At 45.8% G+C, this 22,701-nt stretch overlaps 1 protein-coding gene across 1 annotated transcript in view; it reads left to right on the top strand.

Moving 5' to 3' along the window:
- The first annotated feature begins 2,334 nt into the window (after positions 1-2,334).
- Positions 2,335-22,701, top strand: part of NSF (N-ethylmaleimide-sensitive factor) — a 70,329-nt gene continuing 49,962 nt past the window's right edge. The window contains 6 exon segments of the mRNA XM_009892410.1: positions 2,335-2,417; positions 8,991-9,090; positions 12,094-12,133; positions 17,281-17,447; positions 18,642-18,749; positions 19,395-19,470. Coding sequence (XP_009890712.1) covers positions 2,335-2,417; positions 8,991-9,090; positions 12,094-12,133; positions 17,281-17,447; positions 18,642-18,749; positions 19,395-19,470 — 574 coding nt within the window.

Here is a 22,701-nt window from a genome sequence, read left to right as displayed (position 1 = left end):
AATCCAGGAGCGCCGCGTTCAGTTTTCTCCAGAAATATCCTACCTAATGCGTTTTATCAGGGCATGTCCTTCACAAGAGTCCCCTCGCAAATGGAAGGAGAAATGATAAAATGGTGCCTGCTTTTTTTGCTGTGAAGTGCCCGAAGATGGTGAGCCTTAACAGGCAGGTTGTGTATTTCAGAAGTTCACTGATGTTCATGTATTTTTTTTTTTTTTTATTAGAAGAATATTTAATTGAGTCTCTTATTCCACTTGAGCTTCAGGTAGATAAATCTATTTCAAGGCTGAAAACGGAATCCTTTTGCGTTGTCACATCAGTCAAGGGCAATTGGGCATTATTCAATAAAAATAACGAGTTTGTCCTTTTCTAAATAACAAGTACTCTGGGAGGATGACATTATGACATAGAAAGTTGGTTTGAGCTGCAGGGCAGGCTTGCTTCGGTCCACGTGGAGATGAATTTTCTCTGATTCTTTTCTCAAATGGCCCGAAGGGGTCGGGGATGAAAGGTTGATCAGGATGGTAACTCAGGGGAAATTATCTAGATGTGTGTGTTGGCGTCAGCGTGTTTCCTTCTCCTGTTACTGGGATTTACGGGTGTCTTGAGTGAAAGTCCCTTCTGCATTGCTTTTAGCAGTAGGTTGGCACTGACAGTTTCTGTTGCAGCGCCTGCGAATTTGTGTCTGACACAGAAAATAGTTGTGCTTTGGTTCTAAAAATAACATCCTGAGGGTCAAGTTTAGCTTTTCTCCAAATTATTTTTTTCAGTCTATAGCTAATGGTAGGGACATCTTGCCTTTACCATCCTTTTCTCCACTCCTAGAGGCATTTTGAGCCCAATTTTCATCTTTCAGCTGCTGTTTGTGGAATAATTCCGCAGAAGCAGATGGGGTTAGGGATGCAGGAAAGGGCTGAGGTTTCTCCTTGGTTCTCCGCTGCTGTGCCCCCCCCCGTGTGCTGTGTGCTGTCTGCTCATGGGAAGGGGCAGCCGGGGCTGGGGGTGGCGGGATTTGGTTATTTTTGCTGCTGATCTTTGAGTAATGGAGGGGGAGGGGAGAAACAGAACATTTGAAATAGGATTTCTTCTTCAACTTCAGGGGGAAAAAAAAAAACCCAAAAAAAAAGGAGGGGGGAGGACACCCCCCCTAAATTTGTTACAGTGTTTTTTTTAATAACGATAGGCTGGAACTGTCTGTTTAACGTAATTTTCTTCTGTTTGTTATTTATCTGTGATGTTTCCTATAGAGTAGGAAATATTATTTGCATTGTGACAGTTCTTTTGGGAAGTTTTGTAGAGAGACTGTGGAGTTGGTTTGGGGCTGGCTGAGAATTAAACCTTCCTGTGGACTTTCAGTCCTGCCCTGTGCTGCCTTGTTTGAACTATGTATACCCAGAATGGATGTGCTCAAATTCCAGTTTTCTGAGTAAAGTGAGGGAAGAAGAATGGTAACATCTTTATTCCACCTTCTATTCCCCACATAGTCTCTCTAACTGAGAGGTTGTAGTGAGGGGGAGGTTGGTCTCTTCTCCCAAGGAACAGGCGATAGGACAAGAAATGGCCTCAAGTTGCCCCAGGGGAGGGTTAGGATGGAGATTAGGAAAAATGTCTTCACGGAAAGGGTTGTCAAGCGTTGGCACAGGCTGCCCAGGGCAGTGGTGGAGTCGCCATCCCTGGAGGGACTTAACAGAGGGGCAGAGGCGGTGCTGAGGGACGTGGGGTAGTGGTGGTTTGGGCAGCGTTGGGTTGATGGAAGGGACCTTTAAGATCATCGAGTCCACCCAACCCAGATGATTCTATGATTCCAACCCAGCACAGCGTTACGGGCCAGGGTTACCCAGGGTTGTAGTGGAACTGGTCTGCCTCTAGGCTGCTTTGCCTTACCAGCTCTCAGAATATCCCAGTGTCGTTACTTGGCAAGAGATGCCTTCCAGTGAATGCTTTGCTACCTGCTGGCATGTTGTGGGGTTCAGGGAAGTGGCAGGAACACCAGGGTTCACTCGCAAATTAACAGCATTCGCCTTGAAGGCTTTTTCTTAGGTAATTTTTAGGTACTTTCTTAGACATGATAGAAAACATTAGGTATACCAGACTCATAAATGTAGAGCTTTTGGGTACAAACATCTGTATCAAACAAAAGCGTTTGGAGAAACCGTGAAGAAAGAGAGGAGCTTGTCAGTGCCAGCAGACTGTGCTCTCACAGCGTGTTAATACTCATGAGACCTATTTGTGTTTTATGGATTTACAGAAATTTCGAGGCTTGGTTTAGTAAAGGGAAAATAAAACTTGTATTTGATAGGTTTTTTTTTCCCCTCCCTCTTTCTCTCTTGTAGTCTATGCAAGCAGCAAGATGTCCCACTGATGAGCTGTCCTTAACCAACTGTGCTGTGGTGAATGAGAAGGACTTCCCATCTGGGCAGTAAGTGTGCGCTGTTGCTCTTTCGACTTTTAACCACAAAGGAATTGTTTTCAAAATTTGGGTGGAGGTGGAATGGAATTTCAGATTTGTGAAGGTAAATACGGTAGGTTAATTAACAAAACTTCTGCGTCTTTAGAGACCAAAACTTTAAATGTGCTTCTTTCTCAGATCTGGAGATACTAAAAAAAGTAGTAAATATTTCTCTGAAGCATTTCTTGCTCATACACTGGATCTGCTTATCTAATTATTATCACTATTTTAATGAAGGACTTCGGGCCTCTTGATTTTTTTTGTTCCTGTTTTCCTGTTACATAGAATATTTGAGCTATTTCAAGTAGATTTTTATCATTTAATTGTGGTACTATGAGCATCTTTCTGACTTTTGCATCATATATTGGAGTGCTGAGTGGAGTCAGTAGAAACTCGCTCTTGTTCTAGGGGTTTTCATGCCCAAGAAGAAACGGGGAAGACAACCAGGGTGTGGGCACAATGATTTGGATTCTTTAATTACAATTCTGTGGTGACTGATGGAAGCTGGCGCTAGATTTTACTTTTGGGAGAAAGGGAGAAAACACTTTAATTTCTCAGCCCACACAGAAGGGCTTTGTATTAAAAGAAACCAGTTCAGATAATTAGTTCCCTTGCTTTGCTGCGACTGTACGGCGACTCTCTAAAAGATTCCAATGTGTAGATTATAGACAGAAGTAATTAATTTCAACAGGGAAAGCATCACATGCAGTGGAAGGCAGAAGAGCTTAGGTTTGAAAAAACATTAAAAAAGATACTGTATGATACGCTTCGGGCCTCAGCATATAGTACCTGGCCCGGATGAATTCTGCTAAGGATGGGGAATGAAGCGGCTCTGAACTGCGGGGAACAGGGGAGTGGTGTATTTTAAGATTTGCCTTTTTGTGCTGTCAGTCTGCTGTGCTGCTACCCCGGAGAGCTGTCCTGGCCCTTTAGTGGTTACCTTAAATGTGATTTTGCAAGCCCAACTTTAGTATAAACTGCCAAAACAAAAACACCACCTCCTCCTCCACCCCCACCCCGGAAAAAGTAGTAAAACCCCAAATGAGCACAACTTTTAGAGTCAGAAGCAGGCAAAAGTGTCTGCTTGGACAGGGTAGTGTCCGGGTCTCTTCAAATGATGGTTTTTTCCCCAGGTGGACTTTTTTCAAAGTAACTGACTTACAAAAATACCTGAACTGAGCGTTGTACCTCATGCATAATAAAAATGTTCATTTCCTCAAAGATGAATGTCCTGGAGGGACCCAGCTTCCAGACCTGCAGCAGCCAGCGGCTTTACTTTCACTCCGAGAACCCTCTTTCATCGCATGCAGGAAACAATATCCCGAGACTTGCCCGGCACACAGGCTGGCCGTGATTCTGCCCGTACTGACTCTCCCTGAGAGAGCTGCTTATTTCTAGAAATCGGGGCTCGTAAGGGACGCAGCATATGTTTGGTTGTGAGCAGATGCTATAAATTGCTTTGAAAAGTGTAAGACTGGAGTGCAGCGAAACATCACGATACTCAGCTGCTACTGAAGGATGGAGTCATTCTGCTGCATTGCAGATACGCTGAGCCAGACCATCCCTGTGATCTGCTGCAGTAGGTTGCACACAGTCAGCAGATTTGGTTGGTATTGTCCTAACCACGACTGGCTGCACAGAGGGCTTTTTGGTAACGGTTACACAAAAACCTTTGCTTTAACACTTCCGTTTGGTGCTGGTGGTCTTGAGCTGGGAGTTTGCCCTTGGGTCAGTGAGCTGGTTTATCTCCGAGATGCTGCTCTCAATCTTTTCACGCTTCGTTTTCCGCATCCTGCAAGTTGGACGAGTGTGAGTCACCATTCTGTGACGCGTGAGTTCATGGGATGCCAAGCATTATTAGAGCACTGTTTTGGTTTGATAAGTTCCACTGCCTTAAGTTCCTGTGACATTCTTCTATCTTGAGGACTCCCAATGTATTTTGAAGAGAGGAACAAGCGCTGAAACCACCCAGGCAGTGCAGGGGAGAGCAGTCTGGGAGGAAGCCAGGGTGGGTTACAGAGTCAAGAATGGTTTGCGTTGGAAGGGACCTTAAAGAACACCTAGTTCCAACCCCTCTGCCGTGGGCAAGGATACCTCCCCGTAGACCTGGACCCTTATCTCAATGGCAATTTTTTATTATGTTGAGAACTGACTTATTTTTCTTAGCTTTGATTCCTGCCTTTCACATGGGAAGACCATCCCTCTTGTCTCGTGCCAGTGTAGTTGCCTGAAGAGCCCCCGAGGAGCCTTGCAGAATGATTTACGTGGGTTTCCAGACATTCACCAGAGGAATTATCTGCCCGCGTAGTTCAGGTGCTTACTGGCACCCTTGCATAGATAAGTAAGTTATCCGCTCTTGTAAAAAAGCTATGCTCCTTCTTCACAAACGTAAAAACTCCTGGACACACAGGTTAATATCATCTATTATAGTTTCTGTTGGTTTGCTCAGCTTGGCCAGCAGGCTTACCGACCGACCGGTTCCTGGGTCTGGAGCCCTTCTTAATTTCTTAAATTGGCATCAGAGCCGTGGTTTGGTTCTGATGGGTTCGGGCAAGGCTTTACGCACAGGTTAGAGCAGCAGTTTCATCTCTTGGGAGCGATCTGGCCCTGGGGACTCTCTGTTCCTTTTGTTCCTTTATAAGCGGAAGCTGTTAATGAGGTTGAGATTTCCCGCATGTGTCTCCATGAGCTCTCCAAGCTCCTTTCTGGCAAACATCAATGTAGTGAAATGCATTTAGTTTTCCCTGTTATTGCCTTAGTTTGAACATTGTTAATGCTCTGGATTGCTTACAGCCTGTTGGAAGCTGCCTGCTCCTGCTGTCTTTGAGAAGAAACATGGTTGTTCTTGTGCCTTTTGCAGATTTTTCTCAAAGAATCTGTCAGGATTTGACCTTTCTAATCTTCTTACATAGCTAGAGATTTTTTTTCAGAAAGCTGATCTTTTTTTAATCTTTTTTTTTTTTTTTTTCCATTTTTTCCCCCCTGTTCTTCTTCCTGGCATCCATTTGCCTGCTGTTGGGCTCTGCTGTCTTTCTGGTCTGCTGGAAATGTTTTGGTGAATGGTATGCTCCAATATAGTAATTTTAATTTGTATCAAATCTTTGCAGACAACTCCCCCCCTCCCCTCCCTGCAGTATTTTTACCAGGTATCCTCATTTTCTTGCATTTCGCTTCTTTGAAGTGAAACCCAACAGCGGTGGAGTTTGTTTCTTCCTGCAGAGGTGCTGAATCTATATACACATTAAAGTCACTGTTGTGTTTTGAGCCAAACTTAGTGCATTGCTCAGGGTCCATCTCACTCTTAAGAAGCTTTAGTCTTGTGTCTTTTACTGTCTGATGAGCTGTGTCTGGTAGGGTGTTATTTGTCATCAAGCATATTTCTTGGTGAGGTATTCCAGCAGCATAGCTGGAACTTGTATTTTGCCTACAGGCATGTTTGTCCAACACTCTGCAACATAATACCTTGCTTTCCAGTTGGTTGTGTATTGATACTAATTTGAATTACTCAGGCTGATAAACTCTGTGCTGGAAACCTCCTGATTTCAGTCCTGCCTTCCTGGACAGCTTCTCTATTTTATCTGCTACTCAATGTAAAATGAAACAGTCCTTGGAGCAACATTCAGTCTCAGAAGGATCATTTCTCTTGGCCTGCTGGCAACATTCTTCCTGCTGCAGCCGGAGATGTTGTTGGCCACCTTTGCTGCAGTGGCACGTTGCTGACTCACATTCAACTCGTGGGCCACCAGAGTTCCAGGTCTTTCTCCGCAAAGCCAGTTTCCAGCCAGTTGGCCCCCAGCCTGTGCTGGTGCATGAGATTATTGTCGTAGAATCACAGAATGGTTTGCGTTGTAAGGGACCTTAAGGCTCACCCAGTCCCACCCCCTGCCCTGGGCAGGGACACCTCCCCCCAGCCCAGGTTGCTCCAAGCCCCGTCCAACCTGGCCTTGAACACCTCCAGGGATGGGGCAGCCACAGCTTCTCGGGTCAACCTGCCCCAGGGGCTCACCACCTCACAGGCAACAATTTCTCCCTGATATCTCATCTAAATCTCCCCTCTTCCAGTTTGAAGCCATTCCCCCTCATCCCACCACTCCCCTCCCTGATCCAGCGTCCCTCCCCAGCTCTCCTGGAGCCCCTTTAGGCACTGGAAGGGGCTCTGAGCTCTCCCCTTTTTGGCCTTCTCTTCTCCAGGCTCTCCCCCCCAACTCTCCCAGCCTGTCCTCCCAGCAGAGGGGCTCCAGCCCTCCCAGCATCTCTGGGGCCTCCTCTGGCCCCGCTCCAACAGCTCCGTCTCCTTCTGCTGTTGAGGGCTCCAGAGCCCAGGTGGATGACTTTGTATTTTCCTGTATTGAACTTGATGGGATTTGTGTCAGCCCATCTCCACTCTGTCAAAGTCCCTCTGAATGGCGGCACAATCGGCAGGTGCCTCACCTGCAGACAGGCTAAGTGTGTGCTCTGTCCCATCACCCTGGTCAGGAAAGAAGAGTTTAATTAGTTTTGGCCCCATATGGACACCCGGGGTAGGCACACCCCTAGCGAACTGCCTGAAGCTGGGCCTTGTGCTGCTGACCACAGCCCTCGGAGCCCAGTGGCTCGGGCAGTGTTCAGTCCACCGCAGTGGTTGCTTAACTAATCCGTATTTCATCAGTTGGTCTGCAGGGATTGTTGTGCGAGGCAGTGTAGAAAGCATTGCTAGCGTTGAGATAAACAGCATCCACTGCTCTGCCTTCATCCTCGGAGCTCTCCACGTCATCGCAGAAGGCTGTGACATTGGTCAGCCCTGATTTTCCTTGGTAAATCCGTGCTGACTACTCCCACTCGCTTTCTTGTCCTTGAATACGTTTGGCTTCCAGGATTAGTCGCTCCATCGCTTTCCCAGGGACTGACATGAGGCTGACCAGCTGTAGTTCCTTGGATCCTCCTTCTGGCCCTTCCTGGAGATAGGAGTGACATCTGCTTTCTCCAACTCCTGGGAAACCTTCCCTGGACTCCATGAAGCAACATTACATGTCGTGCTCTCCCTCTGTAAGATTTATAGTGAACCAAACCACCTATAACAGGTTTATCCAGAAACGTGGGGCAGGTGGAGATGGACAAGGAGGGGTGCACGTCCCTACAGCTGGGGTTTTGGGCAGCTGATGGGTGATTTAGGGCCAGAACCAGTGAAGACTCAAATCCGTGGTCCACCTGCCCGAGAAGAGATGTGTCGCTGTGTGATACGTTTAAAATGCTTTCTTACCCTGCTGTGCCACCAAGCGCTAGCGGTTCTTGGGGAGGTTTTGCAAGCTTCCCTGTCTGCCTGGGCAAGAGCTAGTGATGTCTAGTGGTTTTGGCTGTGCGGGGCACACATTTTCTCCAGTCTCAAAGGGCCACATGCGCTTTCCTGCCATGTGGCTGAAGCTGTTATGCGTACACAGCGTAGCCAATGTATACGTGTGCCACAGATCTGCTTTTGGATGGTGCTGGATTCGCTGTGCTTATGGAAATGAAAATATACGGAGTATCTGTGTATGTAATCCATGCCGTGCCAGCGAGGGAGGGGGGCCGGGAGTGCGGGCCGGGGCTGTCGGCGTAGTCCATGCGGCCCTTAGTTTCTGACCGTGGGTAAGAGGGTTGGTGAGAGGGGAACACCGCAGGGGTTGGTGGTCTCGTATACCCAAGGGGTGGTTGAAGTACAGGCAGTTGGGAAGATGATGAGGTGGAACCTGATTCTGCCGTTGTCCCTGCACACAAATCCCATCTTCCTTTTGTTTTGCGGTCGTATGCCTAAAAGAAGTCTGCCTATTGCATGATACGAGCTATCGGGCATAGTCTGAGGATAACTATAAGCAGCTTTTGGGTATCTTTGTTCCTGTCAGCTTAGCTTCTGCGGGTGACAGCCAGCCACATGCAACTGCTGCCGTGTCTCCTCCTGACTGTATTGTTCTTTTTTTATAACCTTGTTTCTGCTCTGCTAGTGCTGTCTGAGTTCAAAATCTCTCGGTCACTAGCAAACAGGAGGAACAGCCTCAGCGCCTGTGTGGTTTTCCTTTTTGTACAGGAATTCCTTCCATTTTTTTTCTGCAATCAGACTTCTAGACAATACACTGACATCCTTGTTTAGGCTTTGCATCCAGTTCTTGTTGAAATCACGACTGGGGTATACCGCTTCTATGGAGGTAAAACGTCGAGGCTTTGGTGTTGGATGCTTGCGATGTGAAACCAGAGTTGATTTTTAGATGTAGCAGCCTTGGTCTTTGTGCTTGTAGTTTGGTCCTCTCACATTTGTATAGTGCAATTGCTGAAGTGAAGGGCTGTTGGTGGGGGAATGCAAATAGTAATTATTAGTACAATGTCTTGGAGTGGGGCTGCGAGATCACGTTATGTCTCTGTGAAAGGCTGCTGTGTGCCTGCCTCGTGGTGGAGGTCTAAAGCTGTTGTTTTGTGCTTTATAGGGCCAGATATAAGCTGGCTTGTTTCTTTTGAATTCTCACAGCACTGGGAGGGATGGACAATCGTCCTGGGTATATATTGGAGTAAAATACTGGTTTTTCTCTCTTCTAGACATGTTGTTGTGAAGACTTCTCCCAACCACAAATACATTTTCACGCTGAGAACCCATTCCTCGGTTGTTCCTGGCAGCATCGCGTTCAGCTTGCCCCAGGTACTGCATGGTTTGACTTATCGTTTTGCTATAGAATAAGCAAAATCTCTTTTGAAATCAGGATTGAAGATAACTGTTCTAATTGGAGGGAGATGTCTGTGGAAATGTATGCTGCAAGTTTGATTTCTGACAGCAAAAATTCAAGGAGACTTTTACTATAGCTGAAGCAAAATTGCTTATATTACTTTGCGCTATTTTTAGTGCACCATGGCATAAAAATACTAGAAAAGCTGTAATTTAACCTTTTAAAAAACATCAGAAACAAACTATTTAAAAAATAAAAGCCTAAGCAGTGTCTGCTATTCTTTGTGAATTTTATTGCTCCCTGGTTTCCCTTGGCTGTAAAGGGTTTTTGTTGCTGTGTTACTCTTTTAAAGACCTGCAGAAAGTTTTATTGACTATACTCAGTCATCGTTAGTATTTCTAGATGAAAAGTGCGATGTAATGCATAAAATAGATTTAACTTGTCTCTTCTTTCTTAATTAAGTCACGTTATCACACGTTACGTGATGGTTAGAATAAATAATTGATACAATTAACTTCTAAATAGAAAAATGAATCTTGTAGCCTTTAATTGGCTTACGCAGGGAGTCGCATGACATGAAACTGTGACAACCATGGTCAGTGATTTAATGTTGTTGTATTTTCCGGCTCGGAACTGGCGTAGAAGTTGAGTCTCTGCGCTGCAAACGCAAGGCTTTTTTTTTCCTCAGCAGATGACTTGGCAGAGGCCCCAAAACTCCTTTTTGCTTTTTGATGTCTTGTTGAAATTCAGATTTGTCCGTACGAGTGGGTGGAGAGGATGTTATGTCAGCCATATGCCTAGTTATGGCTTGTGATGCCCAAACTGAAAAACAGTTACCAGTAGAAGATATTTGTATCGCAGGGTTACAGTAGGTGCGTTCATGGTCTAGGGTTGATTTTTGCAGATTCCAGTAGTTATTGTAAAGCCGGCAGAGCTCTGCCAGGGAATGAGGTGGGTTGCTTAACCCTAAAAAGTGACTGTGGTAGCAGGTGTGACGGCTGCTGGCATAGGAATGTTTTATTTGAGTGCCAGGATTTGATTTCCAGTATTTCCCGAAGCCTTGGGTAATTGCAACCAGCGTACCGCAAAATGTGTATTTGTCTCCTGTATTCACAGAGGGTCGGGTAATGTGCACTTAGGCCCTGAGACCTCCAAGAGAGTCTGTTGTGAGTTCATTACACGCATAAACTCCGTGCCCACCTTTATTCTGTAATAACCTTAACTTTTAGGCCTAAATACCGAAAGCCATGAAAAATTTTGTATACTGCAGAGCAGGTGAAGGGCCAGGCAGCGATGACAAACTTCTTAGCACAGAGTACCCAAATGAACGTAGGAATTGAGCGGTATCTCTTGCCACAGGGAAGATCCCAACTAATCTTTCTAGCTGACCTTGGACAACTTTCCTTCCTGTCCTGAAATTTGGTGATGGGCTTAACCTGGAGGGTTTCAGCGAAGCCCGGTGTTTGCAGGAGTTACAGAATCACAGACTGGTCAGGGTTGGAAGGGACCTCTGGAGATCATCTAGTCCAACCCCCCCGCCAGAGCAGGGGCACCTCCAGCAGTGGCACAGGACGGCGTCCAGGCGGGTTGGGAATGGCTCCAGAGGGGGAGACTCCCCCACCTCTCTGGGCAGCCTGTGCCACTGCTCCACTACCCTCAAAGTAAAGAAGTTCCTTCTCATGTTAAGATGGAACTTCCGATGTTCAAGTTTGTGCCCATTACCCCTTTATGCACCAGTTCTTGCACTGGTGGTCAGCAGTGCCTGGTACTTCAGGTGAAGGTGAGTTTAGGGTGTCTTTTGCAGAAGAATTGGAGTGTCAGGAGGGGGAGAATTCTTCCTGGCCTTGCACGTAAGCAGTGGAAGCTGTAAAGCATGAGATTAAATATGGCAGCATAATTTGTATTCACCTTCTTGGGAATACCAGTAAATACACATAAGACTTCCCGCTCTGGGCTTTGGTTTGTATCAGGTTGATCCCTGTTGTGCCAAGGGAATTCTCTCCTTAAGTTTAACTTCCTTTTTGAACCATAAACTTATAAAAGAGAGGGAGTGGAGAGGGGAATTTTCATTTTTTAAAAAAGGTCATTGTATTCCTTCTCCCAGACTTGTTTCTTCCAGATAAAAAGCCAAACATAAATGACCATAAAGTACAACATTTCAAATGCGATCTTACCAGAGCCTTGTGTAATGATACTTATATATTTTGTGATTCATGCCTCTCTAAGGCTTAGATATTTGAGAGACGGTGAATGCTGCATAGCCTGAGATGTGGACTGTAAATATACACTAACTGGTCTGTAGCAAAGAGTCACTGGAAAAATACCATTTTTGCAATTACCAAGACAGAACTTGTGGCGTAGTAAAGGTCATAGATTTTCGTGTCACATAATTATTGAACCATCTCCCACTTCCCATGCAGGTCTGTGCCGCACGAATCTTTTTAGAGGAATTTAAAGGGACCTAAAGAATTTGAACAGTTCCATTCTTACTAGTTCTCTGAACAAGTTTTTAGGTAATTTTGTAACTTAAGGCACATCGCAACAATTTTCTGCAACTACTATATACATGTAAGCTTTTAAAATGATCGCAGAGTGTATAGCGGCCGTTCTTGCCCGTTGCATTACCTCTTGTGTGATCAGCACCTGAACTTCAGTAGAAAATGAACAAAATGACAAAATCCCCATCCGGTACAGTAATTTCTGCCTCCGTGATGGTGGGGTGACCAATAAGATGAAGGAGGTTGGACAGAACAACCTCCTGAGGTCAGAAAATAGGATTATAAATAGAAATGATTCAGTGTTTTTGACTTGTTTCCTGGTAATTTGGGGGTCTTTGTCAGAGCCCATTGTGGCCTTTTTTGCTGCTTTTAAGGTTCTCACGGGGGAGTCTGCTTTTCCGAGTGAGGGTGCTAATTTTGGGTGGGCATTTGTTCTATGCAAGGATATGGCTTTCTGAAGCTTTTGTCTTGTTTTTACAGAGAAAATGGGCTGGACTTTCCATCGGACAAGAAATAGACGGTAAGTCAGACAGCAGCACAATCCTGATTTATGCTTATAAAAGCTGAATTCTGTGTTTCCATACGGAAGTGAAACTGAATTGGAGAATTTCAGATGTTCAGCCCTTCTTCAAGTAATGTGAGGCCCTCATTAGGGAAAGGGAGTTGCTCTCATATCTGCAGCCTTTCTGTCTCTTCACTTTTTCAAAACCTGGAGGACTATTTTGACTGTTATCTTCAGACATCTGCTAGTGTATCAGCATAGCCCTGTATGGGACGTCAGTGTCCACGTGCAGATGTGAACGTTTAACGTGTCCTGGATAGTTTATTCATGTGGCTTTGGAGAACACGTACCAGCTAAGGGAAAACAGCTGTTGTTGGTGAGGGCATTCTTGGCATCTAAATTTGAGTATTGAGAATGGGGAAGCTTCAGTGCTAAGGGTTTCCAAAGTCAGCAGTGTGCTCTGTGTAGCTGGAGTGATGAGCAGTAGGACTGATGTTTTTACCAGCTAGACTAGAATAGTCTGCAGCGTGATGAAGGCAAAGGGATGCCATCTCGAGTTTGTGCAAACTGAAGATTTGTATTCCAATTTCAAGTCTTAATTGAGCCTGACGAGCCTTTGCCAATGTTCAGAGAGGAGACTGATTTGCATGTCTCAGCTTGCAGGCACTTATCTTTCATTCATTCATGCTGGCTGTCACCGTTACCTCTGGTTTGTGAACGACTGACATCACTGTCAGTTATAGGTGCTGCTGTTTCATCTGTCTGTAGCTTCTGGAGTATTGACCAAACTCTTGGAAGCAGCTTGTTCTAGCAGGGTCTCTGTGTGCTTTGCAACAGCAGAGTGGGGTAATGGAACATGTCTCTTCTTTTCATAGAATCATACAATCAATCATCTGGGTTGGAAGGGACCTTTAAGATCATCGAGTCCAACTGTCAACCCAACGCTGCCCAAACCACCACTACCCCACGTCCCTCAGCACCACCTCTGCCCCTCTGCTAAGTCCTTCCAGGGATGGCGACTCCACCACTGCCCTGGGCAGCCTGTGCCAGTGCTTGACAACCCTTTCCATGAAGGAATTTTTCCTAATCTCCATCCTAACCCTCCCCTGGGGCAACTTGAGGCCATTTCCTCTTGTCTTTTCATTTCTTACTTGGGAGCAGAGCCCGACCCCCCCTCGCTACCCCCTCCTGTCAGGGAGCTGTAGAGAGTGATGTGGTCTCCCCTCTCCTCTTCTCCAGCCTCAACCCCCCCAGGCCCCTCAGCCGCTCCTCACCAGACGTGTGCTCCAGACCCCTCACAGCTCCGTTGCCCTTCTCTGGACACACTCCAACACCTCAATGTCCTTCTTATCGTGAGGGGCCCAAAACTGAACACAGTGTTTGAAGTGGGGCCTCACCAGTACTGAGTACAGAGGGACCATCACTGCCCCAGTCCTGCTGGCCACATTATCCCTGATACAGACCAGGATGCCATTGGCCTTCTTGCCCACCTGGGCACACTGCTGGCTCATGTTCAGCCACTGTCGGCCAACGCCCCCGGGTCCTTCTCTGCCGGGCAGCTTTCCAGCCACTCCACCTCAGGCCTGTAGCGTCCATGGGGTTGGTGTGACCCAAGTGCAGGACCCGGCACTTGGCCTGGTTGAACCTCACACTGTTGGTGTTGGCCCATTGATCCAGCCTGGCCAGATCCCTCTGCAGAGCCATCCTGCCCTCCAGCAGGCAGACACTTCTGCCCAACTTGGTGTCATCTTTCGACCATCAGGGATTACCTGGGGGCAGCCATCTCATCCTTTTCTTTGACAAGGTTGCTGTGATGAAGCCTGCTCTAGCGGTTGGCTGGCTGGTGGTCATTGAGGGGGAGCAGACTGTTCCTTAGGCCACTGTGTTGCCATTTGAGGGGTTTACAGTGATTCCAGGGAATTCTCTCAGTTGAGGGTTGTGGGCAGAGCTGATGACTGCTTCCTGTGTCCAAAAGTGAGGAGGACGTAGAGTGAGAAGCGGTGTGGCTGTGGACGTGAGGTACTGTTAGGGAAGCTCGCTCCTTGGCTGTTTGTTTTCCTGGCTCTGTTGGTCTCAGCAGGTCCATGGGCATGGATCAGCGCTCGAGCGTGAGGTCGGATGCCTTTGTGGATCTCTTTTTGTAGTGACAACCTAGAGTGAGTCCGTTTGTCTCTCTGCACAACTCCTCACAGATCTTGCTTGGAAGCCCTTTCTTTTCGCTAGCTGGTTTTGGTTTGTTTTTTAAACTGAAGAATAACCTATAATGGGGCGGGAGACCCATAAATTTGTTTCTCACTCTTGTTTGGTTGCTGATTGTGTGCCAGCTGGCTTACTGTTAAATGCATTTTAGTACTAAAGTTATTTGGGGAAAGAAACGCTCATATTCAGCATGATTAGCTGTTAGCAGATTTGTGATTGTACTTGCACTAGACCTTGCTATAAACTTACCAGCTATGTGGGAACATGTATTAAGGAAAATAATGCAGTAATTTTGTGCAGAGTGACTAAACATCGTATGACTCCTTGCTGAGTGTAAAGGATTTGTAAAGCTATTCTGCAGATAGGGAGAAGTATTCATAAAACTAGTGATTTACCCGGGCTCTCCCTTTGTCTTATTCCCCTAATAATGGGAAAACTATGATTTAAATGTCAGTTTTAAATGCAGTCCGCTACTTGGTGGTACAGTGAAGCTGAGTCCCGCTGAGCCCCTGATGCTATGGTAAAGGCTTTCCAGGTGAGCGAATCTTGTTAGTTTGCGTTTGTGGAAAGGCTGAGTGCCGTGAGCGGATGCGGCTGTCTCGCCTTCGGCGTGGTTCAGGTTCATCCGCTCCCCTGTTTGCGTTGGAGGTGCGCAGCCGGAGCCGGGGCTGGCTGTCTCCGCTGCATCCTCAGCACCAGGAGGTCACTGCCGCCTTCTCAGCCTGCTCCTCTCTTTCTAGGACGTCACAGGCTTCTGAGGCTGGTGCGGTATATCGCTCACTGGACTGCATCCCCCGCAGTGCGTTACCGTTCACCACTGCACCAGACATCCCCAGCATTCGGTCCTGGATGGAAGGGCTACTTGTATTCGGTTAACACCTCTGTTCTATGATGTGACCAGGGACTGATAGTCTTTCTGGAAGCTTTGTTTGACATAGCCCTGAGATAGGCAAGTAAAGGGGAATAACTGCCCTGAAGTGACCTGTAAGTGCCTCAGGTCCAGAGAAGGACAACGGAGCTGTGAGGGGTCTGGAGCACACGTCTGGTGAGGAGCAGCTGAGGGCCCTGGGGGTGTTGAGGCTGGAGAAGAGAGGCTGAGGGGAGACCTTCTCGCTCTCTACAGCTCCCTGAAAGGAGGGGGTAGCGAGGTGGGGTCGGTACCTTCTCCCAAGGAACAGGAGATGAGACAAGAAGAAACGGCCTCAAGTTGCCCCAGGAGAGGTTTAGGATGGAGATTAGGAAAAATGTCTTCATGGAAAGGGTTGTCAAGCGTTGGCGCAGGCTGCCCAGGGCAGTGGTGGAGTCGCCATCCCTGGAGGGATTTAACAGAGGGGCAGAGGTGGTGCTGAGGGACATGGGGTAGTGGTGGTTTGGGCAGTGTTGGGTTGATGGTTGGACTCGATGATCTTAAAGATCCCTTCCAACGCAGATAATTCTGTGAAGATCTCCTGTTGTGCCCTGGCAGGGCCGAAGTCCCTTCTTCATTACCTGTGACTTATGTGATAACCCTGCTGCCATTTCCCTTTCTGAAAGAACTAGTTGATATAGTAGATAGACCTTAATTCAGGAAGTGGTTTAGTGTTCCTTCTTTACCCCTATTTCCCACGAGATGTTTCTTTGACAGCTCAGTTCGCGGGGGACTATTCTTACACCAGGAAGGACATTAAATGTGCATGCTGCGATGACCTATATGCCTTCTTGTAACAACTTGAGCAAGAGGCAGGTTCTCTTTATTCTCTTAGCACGTATCACATAGCAGGCTGGATGCTTGTTTTGACATCACGTCTTCCCAGGAATCTGCAGGTTTATTCTGGAACCGTTCTGCTGCCAAGAGACTTGATAGGAAATAGTCGGTTCTGCACCAAGTACATTTCCCGTATTCATCTCCTGCTGCTTTATCCTTAGCTGTGACTTCTGTATCAGGTGAGGCTTTCTTCTGTAGAGTCAAAGCCAACCTGTAATGTTTCTCGGTCTTCTGGAGAAACATCTGCTTCTGTCCTTTGCTACAGTCTGGTTTGTGACCAGATATAATATAATAATATATAACCAGACTAATATAATAATATTAGGGCTCTGTGCTTTGTGAGAGCCGTCCTTGTGATCAGTTGTGATGAGGCAGTATCCCTGAAGTTGCGGTGGACCACGCTCTTCTTTCCTTTCTGTCCTTCCTCCAGCAGCAGCAGCCCTAAGCAGTCCCTTGTTTTTGACATGATATAAATGGAGACCTGCAGGGATTAGATGCGATGACTGTGAAGCACCTTCCATGCCACTTTGCTTTCTGCCGTCTTTTAAGGGCTGTTCAGTTGATTCTGCATTACTGAAGGTAACCTGGGGTGTGTTAGGATGGGCCCAAGTGCACCTCTAGGGTAGGGGCTGTTTCCTCTGGGTCAGAGATGAAACGTAGTTGATGCTTCATTCTGGGCTGTAGAAGCCTGGTAGATTATAGTACTGCACTTGGATTTGCAGTAATTTAACTTTCTGCTACTGAATCTTGAGAAGAGCTACTCAACTTGTTGCTACCAAAAACCAGTTATGACCTCTCGTCATTGCTTTTTGGGTCAAGACTACTCTTCATGCTTGCTTTTGGGCTTTCTGAAGACATGTCCTTCAAACCCTTAGGTGTAGATATAGCCATTGTGGCACTACAGCATGTGCGAATTTGCTGTCGTTGTCCTCATCCCCCAAAGCTTGTATGGTGTTTGAGCTGTTTTAGAGGGGAATATTAGTGTTTTTAGAGAAATGCAGGGATTTTCAGTGGAGATGTATTTGCTGTATTTTTGATCTTGTAGTAGAAAGTGGTTGTGAGAGAAACAAGGGTCTCTATCAGAAATCATATATTCAATTTTATTAAATACTCATTCTGAATGGAAGAACATATATTGCCAAACTTATAGTATGTTTAATATATTGTGGGAAGACCTTGCTGTTCTGAAATGTGCTGTTTCTTTTTTTTTTCATTTTCACAGTTTCCTTATACACTTTCGACAAGGCTAAGCAGTGTATTGGCACAATGACAATCGAGATAGATTTTCTGCAGAAGAAGAACATTGACTCCAACCCCTACGACACAGACAAGATGGCCGCTGAATTCATCCAGCAGTTCAACAGCCAGGCCTTCTCAGTAGGCCAGCAGGTGTGGGTTTGGTTTTGTTTTTTAAAACTAAAATGTTCTTAAGGAACATGTGTGTGCCTGTACTGCAGCGATGTAAAGTACGGACCGCCTGGGTGCTGGCTCGGTGCTGCAAAGGACAGCCAAGAGGCGGAAACTGTTTATTGGGTGACCAGTTTCTTTATGAAAAGTTGAGCCATTGTGACTTTCTCTGAGAGCATGAGCAGAGTGGTTTAAAATCTGCCTTTTCCTTATCTAAAGAAGTCTTATCTTTCAAATCCCGAGGCTTGGGAGAGCTGGGTTCTCTCTCTGTTGTGTCCTGGTCGGATATAAGCGTGGCAGCTCCTGGAATCTTTTGAGAAGTAACTTTTGTTTTCCCTTTACGTAAGATGGAAATGAACACCAGTTTTAATGAATTCTCAGTAGCACCTCTCAAGCGCAGTGTATTTTATTGTAACATTTATTGCTACTGTCCAGACTCCAGTAGTAAAATAGGTATGAAGCGTTTGACTTGGGGATTTCTGAAAGCTGATGTCCCTGTAACTGAGCCTTCTCAGCCCTGCAGCCGATGGGCTTCTGCCCCTGCGAACACCTGTGGTAGCCTCTGGTTTGCCATATTCTCAGGACAGGTCGAGGTATATCTCATAGTAGTTTACAACTTGCAGGGTCTGAGTCTTAACTCAGTTGCAAATGTAATCTTGGAGGAAAGGAACTGGGCAGAGACAGCCTGCTTTTCTGTAGGATGGACCCTCCTTTTCCTAATACTGATTCTGAATTTCACTAGTCTGGCGCTATTTTTGAGGTATCCTCGTCAAACTGAAATGTGAAAGAACTAAAAGGTGTGAGCTAAATTCTTCTCCTTGCCTAGCACCAATATTTAAGGTGAGAGGAAAATGTCAAGAGGTGATACAGAACATTTAGCCGGGGAGAAAAGAGGGGGAAATAGATGATTTTCTTGGAAGGAGAATTTTTCTTTGATTTTTTCCACTTGACTTCATGTTCTGCTACTTTTGATCTGTTACTCTTTGAAGGATCGGACATGAAAAGGACGTGTTCAGTGCACCAGACCTTCACAGGATAAAAACTAGGTGGAATTTGTTGGGTGGTAAACGCAGTCTTCAGGCCTCTTTCTTTTCAAATCTTAGTAGCCTTGTCAAAATCATTTTTAGCTTTTTAATGAGTTAAAATCCACTACTGTTCTGTTTTTTTTTCCCCCAGCTTGTGTTCAGCTTTAATGACAAACTTTTTGGGCTGTTGGTAAAGGACATGGAGGCCATGGACCCCAGCATTCTCAAAGGGGAGTCTGGAGCAAGCAAAAAGCAGAAGGTATGCTCGCAGGAATTCACGTTCATTCCCTTTGACTGCAGGGATGCAAGCACTGATCGGGTCTTGCTACAAGGAGGAACTCGGGTTACTCACATTTGGAGAAGTTGCACGTTTATTTTGTCTGGCTGTGTCTTTTGGCTCAGAGAAGGTAACGAGCATCGTTTCCAGTTTAATGCAGTCTCCTGTGCTCGTGTACTTGGGGGCTTAGAGCTGCACCCAATAAACTGCAGAGCTGGAGAAGGTGCAAGGAAGATCTTTTAGTCTTTATGCACTAATTAATGGAAAAATCCTCTTTTGAGCCCTTTTGTCTCCCAGATATGCCAAGTTTTCATTTTTTTCCTCCTGTAGAAAGGACATGATTTTATTTTCTTCTTTACTCACCAGATCTCGCTGAAGTAAAATAGTTGGTTTTGAACTAAACGAATAACTTTAAAAAGCCGATTTATTATACCTGATGAGCTTCTGCATTCAGTGATGATAGTTTTAGAGGAGGTGTTGGTATTTCGTATTCTTCCCTGTGACTTTTGTAGTGGAGATTTTGCTGCTGTTTCTTGCCCTCTGCGATGTGCTTGGAAATACCTAAGGGGCAATCTGAAGCTGAGCCTAATAGCTTAATGTCATTACCTGTTTCCTTCCCTTTTGCAGATTGAGGTTGGTTTGGTTCTTGGCAACAGTCAAGTCGCCTTTGAAAAAGCTGAGAACTCGTCTCTCAATCTGATTGGTGAGTGCCACTGTATCCAAAGAGATACATAATGCTGGAAGTTTGCTGCTTTTCAGGCCTCGGAGACTTGTATGTCTCAAAGTTTGTTTTTCTGGTTACATCACTTGACCTAATCCATTGAAAACTGCGTCTCAAAATGTCTCCCGGGTATCTATTTAAACTAGCAGATGACTGGATTTGATCCCTTGGGAATCTGTCACACCCTTTAGAGAACAGTTTGTACATACTCAGGACTGTCTTAAAAACCACCGCACTGGGAAGACACCATCCCTCCGGCAGATTTCGGCGCTCTGCAAAAGTCACTGTCCTCCCTGTGTGAAGCTCATGCACTGACTGACGTACGAGAGCAGGTCTGTGGGTCTCGGTGCTTGTTAGCGTGGTGCATCTAAAATAGACAGACACAGAGGTAGGAGGAGAAAAGGTGAGTGTGACTTTGAGAGATTCTGGCAATGGCAAATTGAGTTAGATGAGTAGAGAAGTTATCCCAAGCACTCTGGACTCCTATACCTAGATTAGAACGGCACCGTGAAACAGTATCATCAGCAAAAGTCAGCAACAAGTTGAAATATTTTAACTATCAGAGAATATTTTCAGGGATGCTAATAAGCCAACACCTCTTAAATGGAATTTAATTAAAACAGCAAGGAAATAGGAAATTGAGATCTTTCTTGAATGTGTAGCCGAAGTTTCAAAGTGAGTGCAAAACTGCTGAAAATCCCATCTCTAATGAGATCTCTCCTTCAAGGAGAGGGGACAGCTTCTGAAGAGCTCTTCAGTTTTCTTGACTGCTGAAAGTCCTGCTCTTCAGAAACGGATGGCAGCTGCAAAACACAGCACAGAGGGCTCATTGCGTGTGTTTTAACTGTTTGCACAGCAAGATTGTTAATGAAACTGTGAACTTTTTTGAAAAAGGGACGGTTTCTAAATCCTGAAAAAACCAAATCTTTATGTACGATTTCAGCCCTTACTAGCAAAGAAATTGGGGGATAACTGATGCGTCCTCCACACATTCATTCATTCAGAAACTGGTGTGTGGCTAGGGGGGAATCTGGTGTGTTCCTGTAGAGCCACCAGCTCGAATGGTGGGGACCCGGACCACGACGTGGGCAGTGAGGGCCCCTTCCCTGCAGGTGGCTTTGCGTGTGCCCTGGGGCCATGGTGGCCGTGCTGCAGAGCAGACACGTACTCTGCACTTCCTTTTCTTATCAGTGTTCCGAAGTGGACAATGCTTAGGAAGTACAGTTGCATATCCCTCTCTCGCTCGTAATACGGCTGTAGGCACTTTTCTGGGTGTGATTCAAGTCCTGTACTTGAACAGACACTCTTATTTTTTTCCTTTCCTATTTTTTTTTCCTCTTCCTGGAGTCTGTGAGCTAAGAGAACCGTTGCTTTTGCTGCTGCTCTTCCACAGATGATAAGTGGGAGGTGAAGGCTGCTGCCAGTGGGGTTCAGTGAACCTGGCTGGCTCAGATGAGCACTGAATTGAGTTTTAATACTTATTATTTTTGCAATAGGCTTCAAAGCACAGCTCTGCTTGACTGTGAATGCTCAGTACTTTGAGTATTTGGTACAGAAATAAAACATGTGCGGGTAGCAGCCACTTGGGAAAGTAGACTTCAACTGATTCAGCACTGGGAAAGTAGAATTCAACTCGTTCAGCTCGTGGCGGAGGCTGTTTTGACACTACCATCTTCCCTCAAACGCGAGGCTGTGACTTCGTAGTTGTCTGGTTCAGGTGCTACAGTCACCCGCAAAAATGGGGAGACACGAGGCTGTTGTGTGACCACATGCCTTGCATCTTACGTGGACGTTGTTATCTGAAAGCACAGCCAGTTATCTGTACTGAAAAAACCCCCACCAGAGGGTCCGTGGGCTGAGTTGTAGATGACTGCGATTAAGCATATTAACAAGGATACAGGTTTTAAGAGCACTGAATAAAATTTGCATGGGCAATTAGTTCATGCCTGTGATTATATGATTACAGCCCTTTTAGTTTTTACTGTGTTTGGGTAGGACAGCTTGAGGTGAGTATTAACATAATCCAATTTATTGCATCAGAGCAAACGGGGATATTTTACTTGGTTGATGTTCAAAGCCATATAAGGACCCGCAGTCTCCCTCCCAGCATGTACAGGTGCGGAGAGTGGTGCTGTGGGAGAGCTGATGGATTGGAAATAGGGGATCCTTCACCTGACTCGATTTCATTTCCTGCAGAAAAGACAAAAGAGTTGCTTATGCCTCAGTTTACTCCTGTCAGATTGGTGCTTTATTTAATCTTCTCGTTGAGCTGAGGCAGAGCTACTTGATGTGCTTTGTTAGTCTCTGGAGAATTGTAAAGTTGTGAATAATTAAATTCGGAGAGAGGAGATAAAAGTAAAGTAAGTGTCACTGAGCACTGCCTTTATTTTTTTCAATAGAAAAGGATTGTGATCGTTTAAAAAAAAAAAACCAATTCTATTTCTTCCACTTAGCATAAAATCATATGCTGTAAAATCAATGGATGATGTTTTAATTCCATCTGCAAGAGTTTTATCGTGGTCGGATGCAGCCAGAAGGGGGGAGTGTAGGCTAAGCTCTGCGGGGAGAGGAGCATCCCTGGCCGAGCCGCCTGATAAGGAAGCAATAAATAGGCAGTAATCGGTGAATCAGCTGCTCCCGCTGCCCTGCGCGGGACGATGTATTAGTGCGATATGTTCTACATTCTGCCGTGTTGTCCCTAACGTCTTCGTTAGAGGCGTGTTCTTGATTGGGTGGTTTTTGTTTTGCTGCTCTTGGAATTGAAGTATTGATTCCAGCTCTGTTTAGACCAAGGTTAACAGCGGTCTAATTCAGCTGACGCAGGACTTTTATTTAGTGTATTTCCTGGACTTCTAGATGTTAACTCGTCATCCAGCTCAACTTGAAGTATCTCTGGAAGAGGTTATGGAACAAATCAACAGATGCACAGTTGCAGTCTGCCAGGACTGGCTCTTTAAGGGGGTTAATGGTCCCTAGGGTCAATCCTGTAACACACTGTGTAAACCTAAGAAAATACAACACATGCAATTTCTGCACGAATTAAGGATAATCTTCAGTCTTTACTTTCTCCCTGGGTTTTTATCTCACTGTTGGTTTCTCTGGTAGCTAAGCAAAGTGATGTTGCTGAAAGCCCTTTGGCAGCATTGATCTAACTGGTGAGTGTCAGTGCTTGTTGTAAATACCCTCAGATAAACTTCAGGTGAGACTCTGTGG

The sequence above is a fragment of the Charadrius vociferus genome, unplaced genomic scaffold, assembly GCF_000708025.1.
Source record: "Charadrius vociferus isolate BGI_N301 unplaced genomic scaffold, ASM70802v2 scaffold779, whole genome shotgun sequence".
Classification (NCBI taxonomy): domain Eukaryota; kingdom Metazoa; phylum Chordata; class Aves; order Charadriiformes; family Charadriidae; genus Charadrius; species Charadrius vociferus.
The sequence above is the reverse complement of the archived record's forward strand: the minus strand, read 5'-3'. Positions and strand labels throughout refer to the sequence as shown.